General features: G+C 39.6%; 1 protein-coding gene across 3 annotated transcripts in view; it reads right to left on the bottom strand.

Moving 5' to 3' along the window:
• The window catches only part of TERF1 (telomeric repeat binding factor 1), a 24438-nt gene extending 12210 nt beyond the window's left edge, over positions 1 to 12228 (bottom strand). For 2 of the 3 annotated variants that reach the window (XM_064442548.1, XM_064442551.1), the window contains exons 1-6: positions 12000 to 12228; positions 8154 to 8249; positions 5894 to 6024; positions 5133 to 5219; positions 3639 to 3788; positions 234 to 340 (exon numbers count right to left, since the gene is read on the bottom strand). In XM_064442548.1, the coding sequence (XP_064298618.1) occupies positions 234 to 340; positions 3639 to 3788; positions 5133 to 5219; positions 5894 to 6024; positions 8154 to 8249; positions 12000 to 12180 (752 nt within the window). In that variant the 5' untranslated portion in view covers positions 12181 to 12228. The remainder of the gene's footprint in view (positions 1 to 233; positions 341 to 3638; positions 3789 to 5132; positions 5220 to 5893; positions 6025 to 8153; positions 8250 to 11999) is intronic. The other variant, XM_064442549.1, reaches the window with a different exon arrangement.
• Between the last annotated feature and the right edge of the window lie 10748 nt (positions 12229 to 22976).

Below are 22976 nucleotides of genomic sequence, written 5' to 3' on the forward strand. Positions count from 1 at the left end.
AAAAATGTGTATCCTCAACAAGTACTTAAACTTAATGCCAAGCTATTTGATGTAAATGCCAAAAGTAACAGCCATAGAAAAGCCAAGACTTAAACAGAGAATGTGCTTGTAGTTGATTTTGTATTGGACAGCAGTTTGGAATTTAACATCCTTCCCTTTACCAACTCTTAGTTCTACAAGTTTCAAGTTACTGTCCAAGCACGTCCCTCAGCAGTATAATGCTTAATACAAACCTTTCTTTTGTTTCCAAATTCCCTTTGTCATTTTCGTTGACATTCACAGTTTTGTTTTGTAATGCTGTTGCTCCCAGTCCTTCAGATTCTACCTGTTTTGTGGCTGCCTGTGAGAAATTGAATCGGTACTTTAAAATTAAAGCCAGCCAGTACCTAGATATTAGTTCACACTAAGATGAATATGTGTACTTTCTACTAGGACTAATAGTGCTTATTTCACAGACTCTTCAAAGGTATTACCATTAAAATAAGCAGTTTCAAAACTGTAGTGTGTTAAGCTGAAATCCATCAAGATCGTTATCAGCTAATTACTCAGAAATTTTAGCCATAGCTGCAAGTGATATTTATATGGACACACAGAAATACAGTGAATACTTGCATAATAAAGTGAACACATAGATGTGTTAAATACATTGCAGAGATTAACTGAGACTGCAAACACTATCAAAGTACTCCAAAGTCTGTTTTTTATAACTAGATTAGAAACTGAACACTGACAGGCCTCAAGTTCATCTAGTTCTGTAGCACATGCCAGAATAAAGCATACCTATAACACGTTCAGAAGGCATGTATAATCAGACTTTAGGCTTGTAATGTAACCTTTCCGGTATTAGCAAAAGAATTTTGTAACGTCCTACCTAAACTTTTAGCTGCAAACTAAGATTATTTCTCCTCCATTCCCAAGAGGAGGAAGGAATAGTTCATTACTCTCTATAGAATATCCAGAGGATTTTAAGATTTCTACTTTTCCCTAGATACCTCCTGCTTACTTGGTATAATAAATAACACCTTAAAAAGAAAAAAAACTTGGTCCACATGAAGTCATTCTTGCCACTTTGCTACCAACTTTCTTCTCTAGCATCTTAAGGAATGCTTACTGCCCAAGCCATCTGTGTACCATCATTACTAAGCGGAGCCAACCAGCTTCCATCCAACACTGTCTGTACATACCAAGAGGTGATCTGTTTGCAACATTCAAATATCAAAATAATTTGTTGACAGATTCACTACAGGCCCAATATTAATTCTTTTACTGCTTAGCCAGTTGCTCCCACTTTTCATCTATTTCATCTTTCAGGGCTTGCTTTTGCCTCCTGTTAGTTTTCTGTCCTCTATCCCATTTTGTCTTCTTGAAATCTTAACCTATCCTTCACAGTAGCATGCAGAATCTCTCAAGATTTATAAAAGAGTCAGATAATATAAAAACATTCTGTTTCACTCATTCATACATGAAAATACTGGAAGGCATTCTGGTCACAGAATACTTCCAATCACAGAAGAAAATGTTTTACTGTCAGAAAATTCACAGCTACCCAACTACTACATCCTTCAGCTTTAAGTTTTCAAAATACCGGCTCTTTTATGGTGGTTGATGGTAGCAGAAGACATGTGAAAGTGAGGATGTGCTTCCATACATATAAATTGGTAGAAAGGATTTAGTAAAAAAAGTTAAAATCTACTATATTGTATTTTAAAAGTTAACAGTAGCTTTCAAATTGTCTTTGACCCTGAAAATAATTCTTCTGAAAGTGAAAGTTTTAAACAAAAAATTACAAAGTATTCAGATCAATACTTTCTTGGTATAGGTCATTTTTCCTTGTAATGCATTATTTGTAGCTTAGGGCAGCTAACCTATAAGAGTTTCTTAAAGTGCAAGAGCTTCAACAACAGCAGAAGCTGCAAACTTGTAAATTCCAACCTTGACAATAACGTAGAAAAAGCAGACTACAAAACAGTCTAGCAATGCAGACTACCTTATGGTGGATGAAAAGCTGGACATGAGCTGGCAATATGTGCTTGCAGCCCAGAAGGCAAACTGTATCCTGGGCTGCATCAAAAGCGTGGCCAGCAAGTGAAGGGGGGTGATTCTGCCCCTCTGCTCTGCGATCGTGAGACCCCACCTAGAGTACTGCATCCAGCTCTGGAGGCCTCAGTACAGGAAAGACATGGACCTGTTGGAGCAGGAGTAGGACTTGTTGTGATAGGACAAAGGGTAATGGTTTTAAACTAAAAGAGGGTAGATTCAGGCTAGATGCAAAGACGACATTTTTTAATATGAGGGGGATGAAACACTGGAACAGGTTGCCCAGAGAGGTGCTAGATACCCCAACCCTGGAAACATTCAAGGTCAGGTTGGACAGGGCTCTGAGCAACCTGATCTAGCTGAAGATGTCCCTGCTCATTGCAAGTGGCTTAGGCTAGGTGACCTTTAAAGGTCCAGCACAAACTATTCTATGATTATACTTCTGCATACGGCACCAGAAGAAAGAGAAGAGAGATTAACAGTTAAAGCTAGAGTGGTTTTCTGTAGAGAACACAGGGTACGCTGCTGGGAAACAGCTAGGTGTATTGCACAGCAGAAGTAGGAACTCTTCACAGAGTTGCCTCCTTGATGTCCCAGAGTAACTCAGTCCAAAGTAAAGATTTCAGAAGTAACAGTGGCAACATTGGTGCAGACAGTAGGACAGATGTGCAGGCAGTCGGGGTGCAACACAGAGGACCTAGGTAAGCTAGCAGGGTGTTCAGGGCCTCATCTGACACCTCCAAACCACCATGTCCTCTTCAGCTCAAAGAAATAGCCTTGAAAAAGAAACTTGAAAACTGATGGCCCAGTAAAATCATTAATAAAAGATATTGTATTATACTTTGAATGCATTTAATAAGCTCTCTAGTCTCTCCTTCTGGTAAGAAAATGAAAACCCTGGAGGAACTTCAGGTTTGTTTATCTAAATTTGCTTCTTGTTACAAAAGCACAAGCATCTAGAGGTAATTGAGTAATCCAATATTCTTTTACAGGAAGTAAACATAAGAGAAATTCTTTACAATCCTCCTGAAGATGAACTGCAGGAGGAATGTTGTTCTTGCTGATTTTAAACCACTTTTGAGCAAGACTGTTTGTAAGGAGTTTTTTTTTTTATTTATTTACAGGAAGACAGCAATAATAGTTTTCTGTCTCCTAACTCCTCTGACATTCCTAAAGCTTTTAGTCAAATTAACAGGTCTTGATCTTTTAGTTTTAGTATGGGAAGTCACACAGACTTGAAAATATTAAACATATAGTTACATTATTTTTAGTGAGTCTCAGATCAGAAGTGCTTCTCTTAAACACACACTAATGACAGCCCTCATTTTAATCATGCTTTTTTTCCCAACTTTTTTCCTAATCAAAACAGTTGTGGAAAAAACATTCACAAAATATATTTCAGATAAGTTTTACTCCTACTTTCTCCTAAACATATATTAATTAAAAAAAAAGTTGAATAAGACAATCCAAAGGAAGATAAAGCTTCCTCTTCATCTAATACAATAACTGAATATTGTCTGAACAACTCCGTTTACAGTATAAATCTATTTAATCTTATCAGGTACCTCTTTTGAAATGTTTTGAAAATAGTTTTGACATACCTGTATTAAGAAGTTAGTTTCATTTTCTTTCATATAAAGTTCAACGTAAGACTTGATTTTACTTATCAAAAGATTGTAACTGAAGCTCTGGAGAAGGGGAACATATGGATCCTTGCTTTTAATTACGGTTGCCAGCTTCACCCTTAAAGGCTAAGAAAAGCACAGCTTTATACAACACAAAAATACATCCTGCAGTAAACTTGGCATCTATGCTAAACAGGACATATGCAAAGCTAAACATGATCATTATATGCTTCTCTGAATATGTCTATACAACTTCATGCTACAGTTTGAAAGGATTCTAAAGTTAACTAGGCATAATACCAGTGCTCAGTAAATGGTTGAGCATAACTTCCCAGAGATCCTCATTTTCATTCCCTTTATGAATGGCACTGAAAGCAAGGTTGCTGATGGAGCAAAAGCACCCAGAAAAAGCCACTCATTACTGGGTTCTCTTTTCTCATTTGCTGCCTCAAAAAGACTGCCATTGAAAGGTGTTTACAGCATTCAGGAAAAGGATTTAGTACAGTAGCATTAATGACACATCGATACTGATAGACAAAATGTGAAGTTACAGTTATCAACTACTCCGACTCTTATAGAGACCAATATAGCCAAGAATTAACTTCTGTGTACAGGTTGGATTCTTATTTATGTATTTGAATACTATTACCACAGCCTACACTTTCCAAACACCTGAATCCTCCAAATGAAGAACGTATCTGAAGAATAAGTTAGACCCATGCTACTATTAACAAAGAACATGTGTCCTAATATACCAGAGGAAGAAGAAAGAGGCAGCATTTTTGCCTTTTCTTCTTTTTGCCCGCAGTCGTCCTCCTGTTCTTCTCTCCACCCCAGCAAATTCAGGGGTGTGCACTAGCCATTATTTTGAAGAGATACGCACTTGAACTTGCATCTTCTGGATGGTGGAGTCAACATCAAACCGGGAGGAGGCCCAGCTCACATATGTTATCTTTTCCAGATAGAGGCATAATAATATCCACTCTATACTACAGCTCCTATTGAGCTTTTCTTCCCTGTGATGCTTCCGTATGTAGAACACTAATCAGAGAAAAAATGTGTACTGCAATGGTTCAGAAAAAGTCAGCAGACTGATTATTAGGGAGTTACTATGTCTCTACCATCATGTTTATACTGTCTTTACTCTGAAAAAACAGCAGTATCAAATTCCCGGAATCTATAGTGACACCTCACTCCTCATATGAGGTGGGAAAGAGGATGAAGTTCAGACTGATGCTACCCACAGTGAAAACCAACTACTGCTAGAAGCATTTTACTCCCTCAGATCACCCATTATTTGTATCAGTCCCCTAGCCACAGACTTCCTTTTATTTTACAAGTGCTATGGGTGTGTGAGTGACTGCAAAGGCAGTAATTAGAATGAAGATATTCAGGTGGCATTTGCTAACTTTGGAACTCCATTCCCCTCTGAAAATGAGAGAGCTTAATGCAAGTTAAGCAAGTTACTACCTTATCTGAGTCCGAGTCTGTAAATAGCCTTTCAAGAACTTCAGCAGCCTCCCTGAAATATCCATTTTCCATATGGACTGCTACAATCTACAATAAACATAATCATAAGATATGCCGAAATGTATTTCTCCTGAGATGCAGAAAAAACAAGTCACACATTTACAGTTTTGTAACACTTCCAAAATCCAGAGAATTATATATTTAAGGGTTGCCAGCAATTATCTAGTTGTAACAGTTTGTTCTGAAGTAATACTAAATGTCACGTACAAAGGCCCAAAACCTCTCCATCAGGCATTTAAAAGGATCCTCACTAATGCAAAATGTCCCATACTTACCTAAGTATTGCTTTACTCTTTCCCTGAAAGACTTTCACAGTCCCAGTAGCTGTAAACATGTTTTTACATGTTTCTTTTTGAAATCAACAGTTTTCTAATACAAAAAATTATTTTTAAGCAAAAAAAAGAGAAAAGCTATATTATATTTTAAAGTTCAAGGTACTACTGTTTTGAAATTGACCTCCTATTTGATATCTAATTTTTTTCAGATTGGCAGCTTTTGACACAGTTTTAAACTGGGACAAACAGGAACCAGTTTAGAGAAGATGTTCCTTGTACAGATCTATTTACTCTGTGCTTGAAAATACAACAAACTTGGAAAACTCAGTTCAGCCTGCTAATAGCCCACGCTTTTTGTAAAAGGAGCCCTGTTTTAGCAGAACAAATAGGTAGCACCCTGAAACATTTTGAATAAGTCACACACACCTGAATTTGAATCAAGCAATGAATATCTTCATGAATCTTTTCCAGTTTAATTTCTTCCCTTTCAAGTAAAATCCAGAAAGACAGAGCAGATTCCAAAGGTGAAATTCTTTGATCATTGTCAAAATGGCATTCTTCGGGGGGGGGGGGGGGGGGGGGGGGGGGGGGAGAAAAAGAAAAAAGGTATTTTCATCTTAAAGAATAAATCTAAATATATTACATTATTTATACACAATTAAGTAATATATACTATACGTAATTTCAATTCCTTTTTCCACAAAAAATTTTAGTCTCTCTCTTCAGGTGTTTAAAAGACCTGAAGTAAATCCCTTCTTTTCAGAGATACTGGTTCTTCCTACCCTTGCTAATGTTAGTGTTGCATTTTTAAGGGAAATTATGTGTCTAATAATTACTGTCCACTTAAAATGCCACTTGCAATAGTGCTAAGATTAGCATCATGTATTTGGGCTGGCATTAACAATACTCTTACATTAAGCTTGGCATCAGATATCAAAAAATTTGGTTTTGACACTGTTAATTTTGTAATATAACCACTACCCTAAGTTTTGGTTTGTGGGGTTTTTTTCCTTCAAGTCTATCCCTGTATTTCCATGTCTTAACTTTTTTTCATATTTGAAGGGGTTAAACTGAGAAGGAAATTCAAACAGCTTAACAAAGGACCGTCACTGAAAAAACGGAAGCAACCTCTCATGTCATTGTACTGCTGTGCCAACACCAAGGTTTGTGCAGCTCCCAGCAAGCAGGATCAGTGACCAGTTCTGGCAGAAATCTAGCCCAGCCAAATAACTGTCCCCTCAACACTCTAGAAGCAGTTTCCCAGTCTGGTCACTGCACATCTGTACAATGAATGCGCCAACAGAACAGATGCGGTAGGAGCTGGCAGGTGTACAAGGCTGCTTTTTTCCCCATGGCACTGCCAGCTTAGCTCAAGATGTTCAATGAGCTACAGCCTCACTTATTGCTCCATTTTATGTGACATCATAGCAGAATCTCTCTATCTTCTTACTCCTTACAGTAAGTATTTTTCAGAAGGTAAACAATTTAAGCAACACTGAAAAAAGTTTTGATATGCACTATAGGAAAAGTCAGACACTGAAAATTTAAATAGGATTATATGTATATATACACATTAAAAAAACACCTCTGTTTCTCTAATTATTGTTTCAATCAAAAGAGCTGGCATCTGAAACAGCCTACTCCAATTTAAGGCTCAGTAGAGATTAAATATTTTAATAACTGGAAAAGAATTAGAAAAGCTACCATACAATATATTAGCTTTCCATGTACATCGCACAACTACATCTGATATAATGCCTACTAAGCGCATGCAGTCTTCCTCACCACACAGGTCATTCTCTACACTGCTATACACAAACATACATCTAAGTCATATTCCCAAGTGTTATATGCAATAATATAGTAGTTTCATAATTTCTATATGACAACATATTTTAAATATTAGAATTTGATTCTCATGTCTACCTAAATCAAAGAGATTTATTACCTGACAAGCAACATAAGAAATTTAATTTTATAAAAACAAGCCTTTGTGGCACTGCTAGGCTAGAATACATTTTTCTTCCATGCTCATGCTGGTAAGATTGCTTTTGAAGTCCTTAAATTCCAATTAGTTTTATCAAGCAGTGAAAACTTGCAGCAAAAAAGTTAAGTCTTCCAGAAACTTGAGCATGAAAGCAAAGTCAGCTTGGCTAAAACAGTAAGTTGTGAATACAGCCAGTGAGGAGACATGGTAGTGAATAAAAGTTCCAAGGACTTGCTGCCAACTGAAAGTCTTGCAGCCTTCTGTAAGAAACACGGGCAGTCATCCTTTTCATCCATATTCTTATTCCTACTGTCTGTCTGACTTTAACCTCTAGAGTTACATGTGCAGAAAGAAACACACATTCTGTGCTTTAAATTGCAAATATTGCACACTTAGAGCTAATCAATCTTTTCCAGTGTATTTCTTTTGTTGATGCTGCTCTGACCAAAAAAGACCTATAATTTAAGAAGCGTATAGTAATTCAAACTCACAGCAGCTAAATCAGTCACAGAATAGCAGTGGTCCTGGATACACCTCAGCCACACGCAGAATATAGACAGTCCAAAATATATAGAGTTCAGTCATTTATAAATATATATATATACACAGTACAGGCTTGTGAAAGCACACCTAACACACCTCTGTGCAAGTTCATTGAAATCTATTTAAATAAGTGAAAAAAAGAATCAAAGTATTTACCAAGGTTTTTTCCTTCTGCAATTCTTATCAAAAGCTGACAGAGATACACTGTTTTTTTCTGATGTGTAGGTATTTTGGAGAGGCGATTAATAAGAGCTGGAAAAGAAAAGTTAAGTCAGTCTTGCTCCAGCACTGCCACAGTGTGGCTAGAAATATACTAGACACTGTTATCAGACTTCAAATTTCTAATTCATTAGGAAACTGATGAAGTGCATTTTGTTAACGTTCTTCGATGTGAAAGAACTTAAATCACATTTAACAATTTGACCAGAAAAACCTATCCCTCTTGCAGTTCACAAGAGTAAACTAGAAGTGGTAAGATGCATCACAGGCTTATATTAATCAAATTAGAAGACCACAGACTCTTACATAAATAAATGAAGTTTCGTTTTGCTCAGTAGCTAATTATGAAAGACAACTGCCTGCTCTAGAGAAATTTCTGTGGAATGCCCACCAAACGTGAACCACATGCAGACTGGTAACACATATATTGCTATAGCAACCGACAGACCAAAAGCAATAAAAGCTGCAAGGATAGATTAGTCAGAAACATAAATCTACAAGGGAAATCCTCCTCACAACGTTGGAAGGTCACGAGGATTATTACATATTTTAGAATGGGAGCTATCATGAGATTATTTCTATCATGCCGGTTACTGTGAGCTTCATATTTTAGTGTGTTGGATATAGTAATTAGTCTTCACAGCATAATACAGAAACAGTCAAAATGAAAAGTGAAGAATAGGCAAGTCACTTGCCTAAGCTACAGACTTAACACCCTAGTTCAGGAAGCATTTAGGTACACACTTCAGTGTCAGCCTAGCAAGAGCCAGGATTCTGAAGCATGGGACCCCCAGGTTTTCAGTGAGCAACTAGAGCACATTACACATGGTTTTACATGGAAGTACCCAGCCTACTTGCTTATTAGTGTATGATAGTCTCCCATGAGCAATGGATAAGCATGATATTACAAAGTAATTAAACAGCCCCGAGCAATTACCTAAGATCACATTGAACAGAATATTATCACTTGGTCTTGGAAGATGAATCACAGAATCAATCACAGACTGGTAGGGGTTGGAAGGGACCTCTGGAGATCACCTTGTCCAACCCTCCTGCTTGAGCAGGCACACCCAGAGCAGGGGGCACAGGAGCGCATCCAGGTGGGTTTTGAATGTCTCCAGGGAAGGAGACTCCACAGCCTCCCTGGGCAGCCTGTTCCACTGCTCTGTCACCCTCACAGGAAAGAAGTTTTATCATATTTAAGTGGAACTTCCTGTGTTCCAACTTGCGACCATCGCCCCTTGTCTTGTCATTGGGCAAAGCAAGGACAGGTGATACAAGAGTTTTTCATTCCTACAGCCAAAATAGGAAGCAGGATTCTTTTTTTACTTAGAACAGGTGTTCTAAGAGCTGTTCAGAGCTTGGATGAGTTTAGTGATAGAGATAAGCACTATTATCGTGCCCTGAAGATGGAGCCAGAGCTTGGAAATTCTAGAAGTAGGCAGAATAATATAGCTAAACAATTCTACATAAGACAAAGGGTCATCCTGGCAAGTAGCTTGAGATCTTTCTGCTTTCTCTGTTCTTTTAAGGTGCACCTGCATTAGTGCTTTAATTCAGTGCAGGGGTGAATTTTTAAAGCAAACTTCCTATCATCCGTTTGTACAATGGACCAGTCTTGAGTACAGGAACCGAGTTTCTTCAGAGCTATTCGGAGAAAAAGAAACCTTGAAATGTTTAGTGTGTGGACACCAGGTCCCTAGCAGCAATTACTCACAAGTAATGCAGACAACCAGAGAGAGACATAGCCTTTGTATCTTTTTTAGACTGTTCTCCCTCCCTGCCCCAAGGCAGTTTCTCAATTAATTTAACAGTGCCCTCAGTGATAAATTGCCTTCCTTCCTATGGCCCCTCAAATGTATTTCCCATCTAAGCCTTTCATTAGAAATTCTAAAAATCTGGTTCCTTGACACATAGATACCTACACAAGCTAGTTCAGGTATACAGACCATAATATCCTGTCAAGGCCAGTTAAGGTAGGCAATGCATGTAACCTTGCCATGCTGTCTTTAAATCCTTAATCCCAGGTAACCTAGCTATTTCTACTTGGCAGTGTACTGAGCTATAATATATTATAGAGAAATATTATTTGTCTCCTAATAAAGTAGTTCATCTTGTTCCTTTAGCCTTCCTACCTTTCTGCACTTGCTTCAGTTTGAATTGACCCTCCTGTTGCCAGCCAATCATTATTTCGGTAGGGTCTCTCTTTGACATATGCAAGAGTAATAGTTCTGTGTTCCTATGAAAAAAACACACCTACTTTTCTAATGGAATCTTATGACTGTGCTTAGGTTTTTCCATAGACTTTTACATTTCTGATTTTTGCAATCTTACAGCATCAATATGCGCAACTCTGTTGCTGAACAGAGCAGGAACAAATTCCAAATTTGCTATTAATTCCCAGTTCCACGTGACCTTGCATTCTGTACAATTGAATGAATTGTTTCCATTAATATGGTCCTCAAAAGTCTCACTATTCTTCTCAGGAGACATTCCAATCTGCTTCTGTGTTGACAGCGTCTCTGCTTCCCACCTACATCTTCGCAACATTTCAGTACAATTCTCCCACTGAGCCACAGTCCCAAGGCCAAACAAAAGAAGCGCCATTATTAGTTTAACCTAGCAGCCCCCCATTCAATGTACTACTTATTATCTTTAGATTTCTTACCTTTTACAATTCCTCATATCAATTTCCTTACTAATCATTCTGCATACCATAGCATTCCGTTCTTTGCAAAAGTTTAAACAAGTCATACTATCACATTTAGTCGAGTCAAGAACACACACAAAAAAAATTCCCAAACACTCTAACCTGGTGCCTGCAGGAAAATTATTTCTAACAGAAAAAACATCATAAATCCATCAAATTTATCTGAGACCTAGCCATTTGCTTCCAGCTGTTAACTATTCTCGCTGTTAAATATTTCTCATTTTAAATACATGTTTTCCCATTCAGAAATCCAGTCACCAGACTTCATTCCACCTTCGTCTGCTAAACAGCTATAGTTGTCTAGCATACAACTTGGAATACTTCTAGCCTTCTACCATCACCCTGACCATAAGCTCAAGGAACTCGGTTTATTTAAGAAATTCTACTCTGCTTTTTACCACAGTTGTGTCCCTTCACTAAATCGGCTTCAAGTTTTCAGTAGCCTTGAGCTCTCATTATCTGAGGCCTCAGTTTCAGTAACCGCTGGTTACATTCGAGCTTCAGAGTCAAGGTGACAAACACCAACGCTTACACTCACCTAATCGTCTAAGAGACTTCACCCCCAACCCCCCAGTAACCAGTTTTATTGTGACAGCTCAGTTTGCGTCCATCCCTGCTCTCGTTTAACTAAAACAGCAACATTTCCCAAAAAATCTGACTATTTTACAATACTCCCGTAAAGGTGCCATTGCACGCTAAACTCAAACACCAGTGGATTTTTTTTTTTTAAAAAAAATCTAAGTAAAAAGATTGCAGGCTGCGCTGTTTTACTTCCACCATCGGCAAGGGTTGCTGATACTGTTCAAAATGCTCAGCAGACTCGCCTGTGGAACCTTCTGAAGTCCTCAAAAGCCCTGAAAACCTCCTCAACGCTAGCGACCACGATCATGAGGAGGCTCACGGAACGCACGCACGAACGCGCTCACAGACAAGAGCAGAAGCACTTTTAGCGTGACGAAGAAAGCCGCCCCTCGCGCTTTGCCGGGACGCGCTGCCCTCGGAGCAGCCGCCGCCGCCCGAGAGCCGCGGGGACGGCACGCCCGGGACCCCCGGTAGCGGCCGCCGCCCCTCACCCTGCGCCACGTCCCTCCACCGCCGGAACTCGGCCGCGCACCCCTCCCGGAAGCGCCGGCACAGGCAGTAGCAGGCGAACTCCAGCATCCAGTCCGCGGCCACCGCTTCCACCTCGGCCGGCGGGGGCGGTATCCAGCCGCCGCCCGCCTCGCCCGGAGAGCAGCCGGCCGCCTCGGCCATCTTCAACCCGCCCGCCAAACGGCTGCCGGCCCCGCCCCCGCCAACGGTCCAGCTCGCCCTTCCCCCAGCCCCGCCCCTCCCGCGCGGCAGCCATTCAGCGCGGCCGCCTCCTCCCGACCGTGGCCGTCGTCACTTCCTCTGAGGGGGAGAGGCGGAGCCTGGGTGGGTGCGGCCGTGACGTCACGGGGCACCCGCCGCAGGGGTGTAAGCACGAGGGGCTGACGTCATCTCGTCCCCTGGCAAGGGTGTTCTGGAAGGCGTGGTGTCAGAGGCTGAGAAGTTAAAGGATTGCCCTGCTTGGAGCAGGTGGCTATGAGAGGTCTCGTGGCTTTTGGGAGACTAAAAGGTAAAACACAGGTGTTTTGTGCAGGTGTAATACAGAGGGGTTCACGTAAACATGGCTTCATGTGGGTTCTGGAGGGAGAAAGCTGCTGGAGGAAGGAAGGAGAATATGTCAGTATTGCAGAGCCTGGAAGCTGAAAAGTGGAAGCCTCGACTTGGCAATGAAGCCTGGAGTGGAATGTGAAGAGGGACTGAATTAGTTGGAGTGTGGAGTGCATCTATCTGAGAAGGCAATCCTTTTTATCTTTTAAAATGTAGAATCACAGAATCCTAAAGGTTGGAAAAGACCTCTAGGATCATCAAGTCCAACTGTCACCCCAACACTGCCATGCCTCCTAAACCATGTCGCCAAGTGCCATGTCTACACATTTTCTGAACACCTACAGGGATGGTGAGACCACCACCTCTCTGGGCAGCCTGTTCCAATGCCTGACCACTCTTTCAGTAAGGATTTTTCTCCTAATAGCCAGTCTAAACCTCTGCTGGCACAACTTGAGGCCATTTCCTCTCATCCTGTAACTAGTAACTTGGGAGAAGAGACCAACACCCACCTCACTACAACCCCCTTTCAGGTAGTTTAGAGTAAGACCTAAGGATGAAGAAGGTAATGTACAAAGAGGTGAATTTAAGGCAAATCACAGAATCACATCTTCTTTCTAGGAAGAGCACAGTCTAAACAAGATGGCCCAGCACCCTGTCCAGCCTAATCTTGAGAGTGTCCAATGTGGCTGAGTCAACCACTTCCCTGGGGAGATTATTCCAATGGTTGACTGTTCTCAGTGTGAAAAATTTCCCTCTGGTGTCCAATCAGAATCTCCCCAAGAGCAATTTGTGTCCATTCCCCCTTGTCCTCTCCATGTGACTCCATGTAAAAAGGGAGTCTCCATCTTCTTTGTAGCTACCCCTGAAGTACTGGTACATGGTGATGAGATCCCCTCTGAGCCTCCTTTTCTCAAGGCTGAACAAACCCAACTCTCCCAGCCTACCCTCATATGGCAGGCTTCCCTGTCCTTTGACCACCTTGGTGGCCCTTCTCTGGACCCCTTCCAGCCTGTCCACATCCTTTTTGTATAGCAGGGACCGAAACTGTACACAGTACTCCAGGTGTGGCCTGACAAGGGCTGAGTAGAGTGGGATAATGACTTCTTTCTCTCTGCTGGCGATGCCCTTTTTGATGCAACCCAGCACCCTGTTGGCCTTCTTGGCCGCAGCAGCACACTGTTCACTCATGTTGAGCTTCCTGCCCACCAGGACCCCCAGGTCCCTTTCCACAGAGCTGCTCTCCAGCCAGGTGCATCCCAGTCTGTGCTGCTCTCCTGGATTATGTTTTCCCAGGTGCATGACCTTACACTTCTCCTTGTTGAACTTCATAAGGTTTTTTGTTGAACTTCATAAGGTTCTTATGCTGAAAGGCAGAAGAGTTCTGTCTGAGACTTGATGGAGGGTGGAATAGTCTTTGGTAGACCTGGTGAAAGGCTTTAATTTGAGCTTTACTTTACTCCTGGGTTGAACAGTATGATATCAAAGAGCAGGATGAATGTACTGGTCAGCCTTTGATGCCTTTGACTCTTGTGGTCACAGTAAATGCACCTGCAGCAGTCTTGCTGTGGCATAAGTAAATTGAGGTCAAGCAGAGAAGAAAATACGCCATTTAACTTAAATCATCTTTTTGGACATCTTTATTAATAGAATATAAGATTTAAATTTGTACTTTGAAAGAGACAATATTTGGCAATAATTGTAAGCTTATGTTGCAGTAAGTTTTCAGATGTGTGTTTGCACGTGTATGTATAATAACAACTTCAAGGACACGAGTTCTTTAGACTGGGCAAATTTGCTGCTGTTTGCCATGTTGCTTGATAGTACTTCAGGATAATGGCAAGCCCGAAACTGTGACAAGCTTTGTCAGGCTGCTGATAATCTCAGGAATCAAAATTCTCAAAGTATCTGAAATGAACCAGTTAGACATAAAAAAAAAGAGGTCGTTATGCATTAGTCTCTAATTGAGCATTGGGGGACGGTTGTAGTAGAAACTCTGGCAGGAAGGTATATCAAAGCTCAAAATTACCATGATCAAACAATAGCAGGAGCAAACCTGCAAACTGTTGGCTTTTTGGCAGCGATCCTGTTCTGGTCCTCTTCAGAGGATTCTGACTGCAGTGGTTCAAATGGAGAGAAGATAACTTCTTGAAAATGTACTTTAGGAAGCCAGAGTGGTCGCTATGACCTGTTCATCCTCAGCAAATACTCCCCAACCAGTGCAGTATCTATACATTACATTCTGTGACGAACACTTGGGTGTTATCTGATTTTCCTTTAGTTGTAATTTTTATTTATGAGTGGATTTTTGTATTTAGGTTATTTCTACCCCAAAGACCTGGAAAGTCCAAGATACTTGTGCACCTTACAACAGTACTGCAACATTTCTGCCTGCCTTGTGGGCAGCATCAGAGGACTGTTTTAAAGACCAGGTTGTCTCTTCAATCTGAAAAAAATGTGTGAAGATGCTTCTAATGCAATTAACTTTTCAGCCAGGAAAGTACAAATTTAATGTAATTTTCAGACTCCTTCCTGCAGCCCGTGCCCTTCTGTTGTTTTATAGTACTCTGCATTAAGGTATGTGTAACAGCTTGTCTGAACACTCACAAAGGAGCACAGAGAGACAGTGGTAGGGAAGGGAGAATCCAAATAACTCCCTGCCCTGGATACTCCCAGGCCCATCACAGGCCCATCTCCACAAGCCCAGAAGAGCACAGGACACAACAGGCAGGGACCCAAACTGCAGACTCCCAGGAACGAACATGGTATCCGGGCCTTTCCCAGGGATGCCCCAGGAAAGTCTCAGCCCCCTGTGTCCAGGCGTGAAACCCATCACCATCAGTCATTGGAAGCGGGTCTCCGGGTCACCTTTCAAGTACTGCCAAGGAGTGGGACACATGATAGGATGCAGGGGAGACCATTTTTTGGATTGTCTGGGACTTATAGGGCTTATTATAGGGGAGGAACCAAAGGCAGGAAAAGGGAGAGATTAGATGATATGGAGGAGGGACAAGTGTGGGAAAATAGAAAGGCAAGGCGGTAAAAAGGATGCATGAAAATAATTGGCTGGTTGGTACACTTGTCTGTGCTCAATCAGTGCAGTCTGTCCTATTATTTAATTCAATTAATTTCTAACTCTCCTGGGCAAGGGCTGTGTGTGTGTGTGTGTGTGTGTGTGTCTGAGGCCAGCAGACCTCCGTCCTGCTCAGCCAGAGAAGGGAGCAGGATGAAGCTGTTAGTACTGTCGTCAGTGTTTGTGTACATTTTCTGAGCATCTCTCTGTGATCTGTGTGGCCAGCTCTGTATATATATGTGTGTGTATATATGTATGTATAGATGTCATGTATACATGTGCTTTGTGTGCATGTGCCTGCTGAGAATACACCTTCTGCATGATTATAAACTGAGCATTAAGTACTAATATTGTATAAATGCATTTTTTGCACAGTTATTTTCTGGACTTTATAAGGAAAAAATATGGGGAAAGGAAAGAGATTCGTATAGGACGTGGGTAGCCTGAACTTTCTTTTAAATAGGCATGACAGAATTCCCTGCCAGAATGCAGAGGTTCTTGAGCTGGCATGACAGGTTGGTCAAAGTTTATAAACTGCAACAGGGTTAGATTAAGAATTTTTTTATTTATTTCTTGGAAAATATGCTGAGATCCATTGGCATTTCTTACTACTATTTGCCTTACTAACCAGTATTTTGCACTGTTACTCCAAATGTAGTGTTTTGGAATACATTCTAGCACTTCATCAGTTTTAGAGTCCCCCCCAAAACATTCTCCATTGTTTTTTCCTCAAATAATACAAAATGCAGCAGTTTCCGTGTTCTGAAGGCCTTCCTTTTAGCTCTCTGCATGAATTGGTCTTCTATTATTTTCACCTTGCTTCAAGCACAGTCAAGAATCCTCTTAAAAAATATTTATCGGAGAAGCTAGCGAGATGGGAAAAAGTTGTTGTGCACTGAAAACTCCAACGTCCCTTTCACTTACAGAAGTTTTTGCTTTTGCCTGTCTGTTCTGCCTAAAAGGCACACTTTCAAAGCTGCTGATCTTTTCCAGGCATGTTGTACTACGGCCTTTTGTTGCATGACAAAGCTGCTTCTTAGCTCACAATCTGTAACTCCTCCTGCATAGCATAGGTTCTGTTTTTTCTTACTAGCAGTGCTGAGCCATGAGACCAATTGAACCAGTAGGCTTTAGAGTGAGATATATTGAAATTCTCATGTACGTTTAGTTATAATAGTGGTTATATAGTATTATATGCAGCTACTTTGGAACAAAGGTAAAAGAGTTGTTTTAATATACTTGATACACATCTAATCAACCAAAATGCTGCTCTACTGGATTAGATCTTATTAAATTAGTTCAGTGGTAATAGTTATGCAATATAGAATGATGGAAAAATCAAAGTAACAGAGCCTTGAAAGTTCTGTTAAAACACTATTACTGAAGTTACTCATCATATACAGAAATAAAGAATCAGACCAGAGTTCTGACAGAACGCTGTCAAAAATAACAGAACTTGGAAAATCACATCTGTCTAGAAATTACTGACAGTAACTTTCCATTCGGTGAAGGATGTTATTTATGAGTATGCCAAGATTATGCAAGCATAATTCTATATAGACATTTTACAGATTTATATGTATTGTTCCTGAGCCAATCATGCAGAAGCAATTAGATGCAGGACATTTCTGAGAGGAGAAAATACAACGGGTGAGGTTGGTCTGCAATAAAAAGCAGGTATACCTCTGCAACTGTGTTCTGTTCCTTGATCCCCTGGGCATGCATCTGCTGTCATTTCAAATGGTTTAGGCTTTGCAAGCAAAAGTGGCAAGGCTGAACGAATGACTCCCGTGTCACGGGCTACAGGAGTGCTGGAGAATTCCCATGGTGAGGTCCAAACCCAACATTTCTGTATGAGAGCCTGTTTGGGAGATCTGGATGTCACTGCAAAAGCACACGGGCCCTTTGTGGGTGGTTACTGTTGAGTCTGAGTTCTTGTGGGACTCTGATCAGTGGGAAAGGAGGAATTTTCTGATTAATAAACTGGAGAAAGTGCGAGAGAAAATGACTGGAATTTCCTGGGATCTGATCAGAACTAGGATGTTATCCAACATACATGTTCCTGTTTTGCCTTTCCTAACTTAGTTACTTGATTTGGTATTATAGATTTCTTGTAAATAAATGCATTTTATGGACAGAATGAAAGGGGAATTTAAAAATGAATGAAAGGCTACATTTCTCCTGTTGAGAGTGCTATGAGCACTTGTAAGATATTTGGGTGATTTCTGATCTCCTTATTGTACACTTTAAATACTAGACATCTTAATGGCTCATTAAGCTAATATATGTATGAAAGAATAAAGGTTGCATTATTCTCAGTTAATGTAATGCAGTTTTAGAGACAAATGTATTATAGTATTCAATATAATGAGCTCAGCAGGGTCTCTTCCTCTTTGCTGAGATTAATTCACAGATGGAAAAGGAATTGATAGGTATTTTATTCTGCCCCAGCTGAAGAGCTACGTTAGAGACTCAACTAGAGTTAAAGACAATGTAGCTGACTACATTATCACCAGCCATGTCAGCATCACTGTGTGAAACCAACATTTTACCATAGTGCACGCGACTCCCCTTAGCAAGAAAAATGGCAACTTGGCATGCTGTATAGCACTGACCATTGTCCATCTTGCTACCAGAAGCAAATAATTCTCATGTTTTGACTTTGCTGGATGTCTCATGTTTTAACAAGGGACATGCTCTTATAGCCATATGTCAAACTCCTGATGAAGTTATATGGAATTCTCCTTAACTAAGATCAAGACATTTAAATAAATTAAACAAATCCATGGTGTTTACATGCTTTAATGATTTTAAATTATCTTTATGGATTACCCTTTATGTAAATGAAGATTGCATGATAAAGATATGCAGAATGAGTCCCTGAGTTACTGGCCAGATACTGATACCTCTGGTATACTGAGTAATGACTGACATTTGGCACCATTTTCTGTGGAGTTATCCCTGAGATACACAATTTCAGCTTAAGTAACTATATTTCCATGAAATGATTGTTTGAGACCTCTCAGAAATTTTGCTTGTTTAGAAGTCATAATATATTTATGTGTTTGTTTATTTTGTTTAGTGTGCCAGGCATTAGGAACTAACAGCTTTGAAACTGTTCCCGGTGTGAAAACAAGGTCTTGGAAATACGATTCTCTGGCTCTACTGATTTGCTAAACATTGTATGTGTTTAGCAGACTGGGAGAAAGAGAATGGACTTGCAATAACTTTAAATATTGTCAAAATATTAAAAAGAGACGTACTTACCTGTATGTCTGTATAAGTGACAGAGAAGATGAGTTATAGTTAATACCAGAAAACCAGAAAATTTGGGATTCAACTGAGTGGTGAAACTGAATCCTGATGCTGTTATCAACCCAAGCTTCCAAATGAAAGCGGAATAATTTACTGTTGTTTAGAATTTAAGAGTGGGAGGTTGGTAGACTTAATTTGATTTCTAACACTCTGTTTTAAATAGCTATTGTGACAGGCAATGCCTCTGAACATATGCACAATAACAAAGTAGTTAGCCCTGATCAGACATATCACAATGAATGTCAAATTAATTTGCAACATTAATACTCTCCTGGAATTACGATTTTATTCATTCAGAGCTCTGGATACATTGCTGACAGTCCCTGTGATTTATTTCTGCAGAAGTCATTATTAGAAATTTCAAGGAGAACAAGACATGCTGATTATCCAAAAATCGCTTTCAGTGTTAACTGTGGGGAAATACTGAAGAGAAACTTTTCTCACCGAAAGCAGAGGTAGCTGCATATTTATGCAGTGGTGCCCCTTTAAATTCATTTTTCGTTTGTTTTCCTGGGTGAGAATGAGGGCTTAGGCATGAAAAACAATAGCTACTCTTTTCTGGTACTATTTAACACTATAGAATTGATATTTTTTTTTTTTTTTGTATGTATTAAGCTCTTTATTTCTTTCGATTACTGGGAATCTTTATTTTGCCTCCCCAAGAAATGGCGGTAAATTTTGATTTAGTTTTGAAATATTTCATAGAAAAATTAGAGCTTTTCTCCTGTCCTTACAAGGTAAACATACTTGTGGAAGTTGTTTGAAGTGATTTAACAGGGCTTGATTATACAGACCTGATGAGAAGAGAGGTCAGGCAAGCAAGAGTGGGGGTTATTAAAGCAGTAGTTCTACTGTTGCTGCTATAAGCAGCTTCTTATTTTGGAGATGTAACATTTCATGACAGAATGAGGTTACTCTAGTCCACATGTGCTTTAATTTACCTCAGGTATATAAGCCTCATAGCAATGGTGTAATGTGCAGGTGTTGCACATCCTTTTTATTGTGTATGTGAAAATTATTTCCTTGTATACAACTTGTTTTGGTTTAACTATGTATTAGAGCTGTAAGAACTGTGAGGTCCTCCTGTCTGCTGTGTGTTGATGAACTGAGAAATGTCTTTAGATTGCAGCTGTATCGTAGCACATGTGCGAGGTGTTGCAGAGTGTTGGTTTTCAGACTACTGTGCTAAGACAGTGCCAGATTCCATATGTGCTGTGTGCCTCTATGGGTGTGGGTATGTGTACCTATGTGGAGTCACTTGCTCAAGTGGTTGTCAGACTTGCTACTGGAAGATGGGTCACAAGTATAAGATGTTTCTATCATGTAGTAACCTGTTGAGGGACTGGAGAACTGAAGAACTGAGGATACCGTTCTTTTCTGAGGACAGGACATTTATGCCTGCTTCTTTATGTATTTTAATGAAATAATTCAACCAACAACATTAAAAGACTAAAATTGAAAAGGTGGTAAATACAAGTAGTTCCTTGAGTGGCTGAGCTAATGAATTCCGCTTCTTTATGGATCTGTGTTTTGTGGTCGGATGCCTTAGTGTTTAATAAGGTAGAAATATTTCCTGCAGTTGAGGCGTTCATAATGGCTCTTTTCACTGTGTATTATCCAAAGTCTAATTGGAGTAAAGTTCACTTTGAACCCTTTTCCTTAATGAATGTACTAGGTTGTAATAATCTCTTAAGAAGCTTTTTTAACTTTAATAGCATAGATATGGATACTGTACTGATGCTTCAGTCAACAGCTCATCTCTTGCCATCTAGTAGAAACAAATTGACATGGGAAGAGATTATGAAGAATAACTGCAAATTGCCATTTGAAAACTGTAACATAAGAAAGCAAATAATAAAAACATTTCTTTTTGTGAAGTAAACCAATAATTTCATTGTACTTTAAATAACAGTGAACGAGATAACATAACTCAACCTGATTTTTTTGCAGTAGTAATACCTAAATGGTAATTTAGTAGAGATTAGGAATAAATTGTTGCTGTGCTTATTTCCAGTGTGGGAAGGATGTTAATCTGTAGAAAACATGAGGATGAAGAGTGGGAAATAACAAAACAAATCATGCTTATTTATTAGAATTTAAAAATGTATTCCTTTTGGTGCTGTTCATGTTGGGTTTGGCTTTACTTTCTGCAAATGAGATGTATTTTATAGTTACAGTAGTTCAACATGATTAGATGCTTTTCAAGATACTGATGAATGCATTTGAAGACACATTGGTGATTAACAAATATTGTTGTCTCTCCGGCCTTGCTCCTTATGTTGGTGGCTTCATTAGGGAGAAGAAAATATGTGTTTAACTACATCTTAGTTCACCTGTAGCAATTAATACCAGATAAAATCCTCATTAAAACAAAGTCAGTTTGTAGTTTTAAGCCAAGTTAGCAGCTTTGAGTAAACTTTTGTTCTCTCTGGGCCCTCTGATGTTGGCTAACAAAACTTCAGACTTTTTTCTCATCATCTGATTAATAGTGTCTATTTTTCACTCTGTCAAGCATCAGTAACTTTGGGTGTCTAAATAGTGAAAGTCCTCTGATAAATTAGTTAGCATAATTCAATAATGCAATTATTTAATATTTTCACAGAGAGTATGTGGCCTTCTTGTTTGTGCAGCTTTTCCCAAAAAGCTGAAAATAAAGAATTTTGTAAATGTAGAGTTCAGCTTGGAATCGTTCAGGTACTCAAAACTTCCATTAAAGCAGGTTCTGAATCTTCATTGGTTCATAGTGCCTTGTTCAGTAGTAGGATTTTATTAATGCATAATGACAAAATATAAAAAGTCCTGGTGTGGATAAGGCAGCTATTGTTTTCATAGATATTGAGTCCTTGTGATTGGATTTCAGGTCAATCAGGGCTTCTTGTATAATGTTGGTTACCTATAGATGATGGCTTTGGGAGGACTGAGTGGAGTTCAGTCTGGTTTTAAAAACAAGCATTGGAAAATAGCCAAACGCCAGGGCTGTGCTGGAGGTCAGGTTGTGCGTCCCTCTGGTTGAGGCACCAAGCTGCAGGTTTCTAGTTACAGGACCCAAGTGAGGGCCATGAACCCTTAGGTAATCTGTGAGGAAAAAGAATAGGCTCAGTCCCTTCCAACCCCAGCCAACAGCCAGGTAAGGCCTTGAAGGAAGGGCATTAATCATGGATAGGCTTTGGTCTATGGGCTTTCAGTGACAATGTCAAAGTTCCCATTTTTTGTTCTAGTGCAGAACAAAAATATGAGTCAAAACCTGTGTTTCTTGCAAGATGCAGTTATGATTTTGATTAGTGTTTTAACCATAAACTGATGAAGAGAAAATAACTTTATATTTTGCAATTCGAGTATAATTTCAGTGTACGACTTTAGGAGAAAATAGTGCTGAAATATTGAAAGGTGGCTGCTTACTTACATGAAACTGATTTGAAAATTTGATGCCTATTTATGAAGGTGATTTCATTTGTGGTTTCTGTGGTCGCCATAGATTAAGTCTGCTGGTATTTCAGTGCTTGGATGAAAAGCCATAGTACTAAAAGTGCTGTTTGAAAGGTAATTTAAGTTATTTTACTGGGGGAAAGTTTATTGGCTGACAGTCTAAAAATGAGTCAGCTCTATTAACAATGGGTCTTGAATATATCCATTAAAAGTTGATATTTCATTTGGAGAAAGCCACAGTTTAGAGAGTTAAGTATGCAAACTCTTTTCAGAAGACCAGGGCCTGGAAACTGGCTTGCTATCGCCACAGATAAGTAATGAATTTTTATGTCGACACTTTCACCATTTGCTTAAGCAGGCAGTTGAGACCTCTGGTCTGTGAGATACTCTGAAACCTTTAAAAAACACCCAACCCACTACATTATACAATAGCATCTATTTCCACCCCCCACCCCCCCGATTTCTATCTTTCTTTAAGATAGAAGAATGGACATGGGTTTCCAGGGACCAAAAAAAAAAAAAGTATGAACAAATTTTACTCAACTTTTGATTTAGTTTTTTCTACATTCAATGAAAATTTGCTTTCGGAGAGTCAACAGAA

This window comes from Phalacrocorax carbo, chromosome 2, assembly GCF_963921805.1.
Source record: "Phalacrocorax carbo chromosome 2, bPhaCar2.1, whole genome shotgun sequence".
Taxonomy (NCBI): domain Eukaryota; kingdom Metazoa; phylum Chordata; class Aves; order Suliformes; family Phalacrocoracidae; genus Phalacrocorax; species Phalacrocorax carbo.